We start from the raw sequence: 7505 nt of genomic DNA on the forward strand, positions 1-7505 counted from the left end.
AAGAATAAAAGCAGTAAGCAGGGCTTTTCTCAACGGAGCCTGTAGACAGTAAGAGCCGTTTCCACCGACAGCATTTACTGTTGGCTGGAACTCTCAGGTTACAGGAAGTGCTCTGAGGGAGCGTCCCTACCGTGCTGTGGTTTGGAGCAAAGCTGTGCATATTTGGTGTCACAGCGGGCAACAACAAAAAAAAGTCCTCCTAACAAAACCACAAGTGCTACCACTAACAAAATGAACAAAGCCTGACAGCATGGATCCCAGTTTACAGTCATGGTCAGCAAAGCATACGATGAAATGCCTCCCTTCTCTGCTTCTCTCTCACTCATCCACAGTGCGCTCATCTGAATCCTCCTCTCCCCAAAAAATGTCAATATCTCTATCCCACAGATTAACCTGATTCACTGTAACTATTGCAGAGAGGAGGAGTGGGGTCCAAGAAGAGAAGACAACTTAATAAAAAGGAAAAATATGATGTGATGGGTGTGTTTCTAATTGAGACAGAAGCATTCGGGGACACCCATGAGGTCTTGAGGAACCAACACCGGGTGAGAAATTCACTCATCCATACCCTTTTAAGAAGGGAGCGATAACAGACTTTCAGGATGCTGTGCCCTATCCTCCTCTCCTCCTCTCCTTCCCCACATATCTGATGTCGGCGGAGGCCCTTTGTCACGTCGATCCCTCTCAAGGACCCTAAGGCGTCCTGTGAGAATGCCTTCCACAGGGTCCTCTCTGTTGATTGACACGTCACAACCTTTTTTATGCCTGCGTCGATCAGAGGCTGTCTCCCCCCCTGCCTCACACAGCTCAATAAGAGGCCGCTGCTTTGATAGCAGTTCTGTTGCAAGTAACATCTCTGGCAGCGAGGATAAGAGAGAGACTAGGAGGGATGCCAGCAGATAAAAGAGGACTTTTAACAGCCTCTATGTGTTCAGCAGGTTAAAAAGTGTTTTCTATCAGGGCCTTGTCAAACTGTCATCATCACTCTCGTTTGAAGAGAGCTCTGGATACCCAGAGAGAAAAAAAGAAAACATATCAGCTCCATTTCTTCTCTGGTTTTCTTGTAATCCCCGACTGATGCTAATCTAAAACGCTGTGCGGATTAAATACATCGGCAGCAGTTTTAAGTCGATATCTTTCCCTGACCGTCAATGTTGCTGAGGGACAGCGACAGAGAGCGGTGACAGTTCTCTGTGTTCCCGCAGTAGTTCACAAGTATCCCATGAGAGTTGGAGAGGCTATTAGCTGTGTAATGATCACTGGATGTTGTAGTTCGCATTCACACAGGCAGCGTGACAGACAGATGGAGGTTGATTTTGAGGGATGAAACATATGGGGAAAGGGCTGTAAGGAGACAGCTCAGATGGGCTTACAGACTTACACATTGCAGCATGCCCCAAAGCAGCAAAGAGCACACATCATCACACACTTTTATATTGTCCTCTGTCAACTTAGCTAAAGCTGTGGCCCACCATGTGGCTCTTATGTTTGGGTTAAGGGGCTTTTTACTCCGTCACTGGACTTAGGCCAACAGAACCAGGTGTGGCCACTTACCAATGTAAGTGATCCACAGAGAGAGTGAGATGCGTGTAGAGTGCAGAGGTCTGACACAGAGCCATTATGGAGCATTAGACCATGAGGTCCTGCAGGATATCACCTGACCTCGTCTGACCTGGACACAAAAACTCTCTCTTTCCATAGGTCTTTCTTTCATTCAGTCCTTCTTTCTATAACCTCTCAACTGTTGAATTTTAAATTTGTTCGTTACATTTTTCCACACTCAGCCTCTCATTTCACCAAGCTGTCCAGCAACACGTTTGTCCCCTGGCTACATTCTTTTGTTCATGCTCTAACAAATGATCTGGCTCTCTCTTCCCTCTAATGAGTGTGCTTCTATCATTCCTCAAGGACACTGAGATATAGTAAACAAACACAAAACTCATCAATTACATAAGGTGGCAGCTGGCACTGACAAAATACGATTCCCTGCACCGTCGATGCAAGGCATTGTGAGCATACACTATATGTGTGCGTGTGTGTGTGTGTGTGTGTGTGTGTGTGTGTGTGTGTGTGTGAGATACTGCTCTATTTTTGTTGTAGTTCTCCTGTAACGCGACTCACTGTCAGAGCCAGAGTGGCAGCCTGAATTGCTTCTGTCGGATAAACACTCCCAGCATGCACTGCTTTGCCTCAGTCTGCGCAATGCTGCATTGGCAGCTTCCTGGCAGGATTCTGAGGTGTCTCAGTTCAGAAGAAGCTGTGTGTGTGTGTGTGTGTGTATGTATATATATATATATATATATATATATATATATATATATATATATATATATATGTGTGGGGGTGTGTGTGTGTGTGTGTGTGTGTGTGTGTGTGTGCAGAATGATGATCCTTACAGCACTACAAATGATTAAGTCTGCACCAGGTTTATGGTTGAATAGACTGAACAACAGCAGCACTTATGATAGTTGGACTTTTCACATTTGAGAGTTTACAGTTTGTGCTTATTAATCTGATAAAAAAACAAATAAAACACAAGTAGTACGTTCTCGGGAAAGATCCACTAAACCAGTTACGTGCTGTATAAGTCTGTAAGAGAAGACTTGCAAGCCTGTGTGTGTGTTTTAAGCAGCGTTTGTTCCATGATTCATTACATTCACAGAAAAGAGAAAAAGGAATGTGTACTATGTGCTGCAATGCAACACAGGACCACAGTCCCAGAACTATGTGGAATGTGTCCTCTAACTGCCTGTGACTGAAACCTACACTCGTTGAACAACTGCAGTACACAGTCAGTGGTCGTGTACCGTCACTCCGAATCAAGTTGAAGTGCAGACCGCAGCACAGGTCCAGCCAGAGAGAGGAGAGGTGAACAACGTTAGCCTCAGAACCAGAGAGTGTTCACGAAAGGCTTTTATCCCTGTTGTCTTTAAGCTTAAAGGATTAAACAAATCATAAAATACATATTTGTGGTGGTATGGTATCTAGCTGTGCAGACAGTTTGGGTAGTATTTGCAGATGTCTCTGTTACTCATTATAATCGCTACTGCTTGTGGCTGGAACCACTTTCTAGTGTAGAAATGGTCCTAATTAAAACTACTGGTGGCTTGGTCGTGCACATCGTTTGTTGAGTTTTAATAGCTTTGAAAAACACAAACAAACCTCCGTTCACCTGTGTTGAACTGAAATGCTACTGCACTTTTCAGAAGCAGACATCTCACAACTGTGGCACATCCAACCTGAACTATGTCTGTGGCATGATAACACACGTGAAACAATTTGTCTGCATTTATTCATATGTTTTTATCATTTGAGTAAACTGATCATTTAAAACATCATTTTCTTACTCATCTGCTTCTCTTTGTTTGCACATGCGCTTCGGTAAAGGATACAGATTAAATAAAGGAAAGCAATAAGCGATAAGAGCTTTAGTGTACTTCATTAAATGTGTGTGTACTATTTTGTGCAGTCAGTGTTTTCTTATCAAATAATTTATGCAGTAAAGGATATACAATCTGGAGAAATGGCAGTTACATGGGCTTAACTGTAACAATTTAAGGCAAATCATTTTCTCTTCGGGGCCAATTCCCTTCTGTGACATTTTTCAATAAAAAGGAGAAAAAAAAGAGTACATTTATAAAACAGTCGTGGACAATGCTGATTTATCACATTGTTAGTAGAATTTTCAGCTGTTCATGCAGAATACCTTATATTTCTGAAATAATTTCATATCAACAACACAGAGGCTAACTGACATGCAAAGAAAATAGACAGAGTGACACCGAAAGTGTCTACGCAATTTCTAAAGAGAGAGACAATGAAGCTTCCTTTATATCGTAACCTCAGGCAGATTCTACATGTATGTAAATCTACACCTTTATACAGTGTTGAATGTAGGCCCTAATAAAAAGTGCTACATTTTGTGAATCTCCTGAAGCGAGATCTTGATCCCGCTATAATACCTTTTTATCTCCAAGTATGCAAACTGCAAGCCCACCAGATAAACCAAAATCATCTGTAGCAAGAACGCACTGTTCAAATCAGAGTCTTATCAGTGAGGAGTTTCAGAGGTCAGATGCATTTTGAGCTCCTTTACATCTACATGGGCGAGATGCCAGAGCCATGTGTCTGCGGGGGACCATCCTGAGGTCAATACTACAACACAGTAAACTAATGATCAGGCAAATTCCCTCAGTCCTGCTCTGCCCCCCTCCCACGTCTTTCCCTCAATCGGTTGTTGCCCTCCGTCTCTCTGATCCCCCGCTGCGCTGCAGAAATGAGAAAACAACTGAAGACTCGGCGGCGTTGGGCCTCTCTCTGCTTCTCTGATAGATACACACCACTGACAAACAAGGCTGCTTGTTAAGAGACTAATGAAACTCTGCCTCGCCTGACTTTGGCCTTTCCCGGCCTTTTCATCTGGTGTTTTCTTGTCACCCGGTCCTTTCTTTTGTTGTGGCCTTGGCATTAACGCCCAACGGAATATCAACTCTCGCCTGGAAATGTAAACGCAGATAACGAAAATGATTCGCAACAACACAGAAGTCTGAATTAAATGTGATGCCAGACAGTGAGATAGACAAAAGTTTACTAGCCTGTCTACGTATCTAAGACTAATCTCCAAAATAATCAGAACACTCTGTCGTTGTTGATCGTTAATTTACAATATACACACATACTGTATTTGCGGCTGAAATGTTAAGACTCAAGCTCAATAACACAAAGGTATTTCAGTCAAAGCCAGGTATCCATGAATGTTAAACCTCAAAGTAACTCCATGTAAGATCATGTCTGTCACATCTTTGAACAAAGTGCAGGTAGACGTTTCCTTTAAAGACAGCAGGTAACCCACTTAGAGAGCATGTTAACACAGCATGTCTGAAAATGTGAACTGAAGTCTCTTGATCATAGATGAACTGAGCGGCTCTGCAAACTGTCAGGGGACTCCGGAGTAACACTTCTACAAAATAAATATCTGCTGTGTTTTCACAGCAGAAAAGCTTATCACATACGGTAGCCTTCATGCTTACATACACACACACACACACACACACATGCGCATGCTTACATGTGTTCACACAGAGTGTCTTCCAGGCCTGGAGGAAGCTTTCAATCTCTGCGTCTGTCAGTGCTCAGCGCATGCATCCAATAAGTCAGCGATAGAGCCACACTGTCCCATCCTTTTCATATTGATTGGGGGATAAAGAATGGGGCTCAAGGGATGGAGCTAAACACTCAATCACACTGTTGACAAACATGAGGGAACTGGATTCAAAAGACAGAACAAGCAGTATAGCTGCAGTAGAGGTGAGGCGATTAATCTGGTCTTTTATGGACATATTACCAGGACAAATAACCCCAAAGGACTCTCACAGGGAACTGAAAAATACAAGTTTAATGCAGTTTATCGTTGTATAGTTATATCATACTATAACTCTTTCCCTCTCCGAATCTCTTATCAGTCAGTCGAAGGCATGTCATCAATAACTACTTCCTCCTTCCCAGTGGGTTCTGATATGATTCCTGCTCACTGACCATGAGCAAACAAAAGAGAACTAAACAGCCATGCCTGGTTGAATGCAACTCAACAGCCTTCACCTTCACGGGCTCTCAAACAGGATCTGTTATTCTCTGTGCATCTAGTTTTCACATTGCATGCATTGCATCTGATAATAAGCACCATTTAAAAGTAGGCTATAGCTCAAACAGATGGTGTGCCAAATTGCATATACAGGTGGTACATTATTTTTTATAAATGTAGGTATTTTTAACAACCTGATAATTCTATTAACACTATATTGTACTGTCACTGACCTGTCCACCTCCAAACTGGCTTAATTCTACAATTTAAAAGCTAAAGGAAAAAGCCTAATTAGTTCCACTATTGGGTCAAACTCCGTTCTCGGTCTGTGAACACTGTCAATGGACAGAAAGCACAGCCATGACAAGCATTTCCATTAAAATAACGCTTTTCTTTGCTTGCGTGTGTAGCCTATAGACAGACATGTGTTTATACCCTCTTCTATATGAACTATTTATAATAAAAAATAAAATAAACCGGATCGACTGTGTTTGTCTCGTTAAATGTGGCGAAAACATGATCGTCTGTCTCATCTACTGTGGACTGGACTCGAGGAGCGTGGCATTAAGCGCGAGACAGCTCTCTTTGAGAAGCGACACCTCAAATACGAGGACCGAGTTGCCGCTTCCACCGCCGACTAGACGGTCGCGAAGGTCTAGTTTCGTCTCGCCTTAAACACAACTGGTTATTGGTTATTTTATCGGAATGGGTAAACACGTGTGTATAAAACACACGTAGGTCCAAGCAAACGCAAAACTACCAATGAATGTTAAAAAAATGAAGTAGCCCGGAATAAAAACAGAAAACAAGCACAGACATGTCCAGACATCACAAGAGACGAACAAATGAAACAGTGAAGCAGGAACTGCATATTACATTCTAACCCATTTTGTCTAATGAAAGTAAAACCCCGGCAACAAAATGTCCATCTTTCTTCCAATAAAATGAAGCAACTTTCCCAGCCTCGCAGAGCGCAGAGCTCCACGCCGCTGAGTGGAGCTCCGTGCGCGCCCTCCTCCCCTCCCGCAGCTCCGTGTGTGACTCTGCCCCTGGCCGCTCATGAACTTCCCTCACCGCGGCGGTTTCCTCCCCCATAAATAAAACTTACTTTTCTCTGGCTTGGCTGTCGGACGGCACGTTGCTACTCTTGCCTTTGGCGTACATGCTTGCAGAGAGCTCCGATTGTCACGCACCTGTCAACCCATCACAACCTCCCCGGGCACAGCCCCGTCACCATGGTGACACAAGCAGCGTCGTCTCCCATTGGATGTCCCGCTGTTCGGGACCGCCCGCTCACCATGGCAACCGCCAGTGAGTGGCAGCTGCATAACCACGCCCTCGTTCAAATAGCTCCACCCCTCGCCTCTCTCTCTCGCTCTCTCTCTCTCTCTGCTCCACTCTGTTCCCCTCTGCTTTCCCAGTCTGTCTGTCTGCCTGCCTGTCTGATGTCTGCCTGTCTGTCAGTCAGTGTCTCTCCCATCCCTTCCCTGATTGGAAAGGCTCTCCTGACATGCAGACAGACTGACACGCACACACACACACACACACACACACACACACACACACACACACACACACACACACACACACACACACACACACACATCCGCACCCCCTCCCTCTATTCTCCTCTCACAGTGCAAGGGGGGGATTTGAAACCGTCCAACTAGGATTTTAAACAACTGGCTTTGGCTGTTCCTTTTATAGACAATCACACCCTCTACAGACGCACACACAGCGCACTGCGCAAACAACTCTCGCAAACACAAACTGCATTTGCATTGGTGTTTATTTACAAAGGTGTGAAGATATCCAAACATGTGTGGAGCAGAGCATGGTGGGAACAGACAAGCACTACTGAGAGCCTGTAAACAACACGCCCAGCATGCACAGGGAGGGTGCACTGTGGGAAGATGTGAGAGGC

General features: G+C 44.3%; 1 protein-coding gene across 1 annotated transcript in view; it reads right to left on the reverse strand.

The window, feature by feature from the left end:
• LOC306697519 (single-stranded DNA-binding protein 2) overlaps positions 1 to 6787 on the reverse strand; it is a 48274-nt gene extending 41487 nt beyond the window's left edge. The window contains exon 1 of the mRNA XM_079161482.1: positions 6690 to 6787. Coding sequence (XP_079017608.1) covers positions 6690 to 6745 — 56 coding nt within the window. The 5' untranslated portion in view covers positions 6746 to 6787. The remainder of the gene's footprint in view (positions 1 to 6689) is intronic.
• Positions 6788 to 7505: the final 718 nt, after the last annotated feature.

Source organism: Pholis gunnellus (genome assembly GCF_910591455.1).
Source record: "Pholis gunnellus genome assembly, chromosome: 6".
In the NCBI taxonomy this organism is placed as follows: Eukaryota; Metazoa; Chordata; class Actinopteri; order Perciformes; family Pholidae; genus Pholis; species Pholis gunnellus.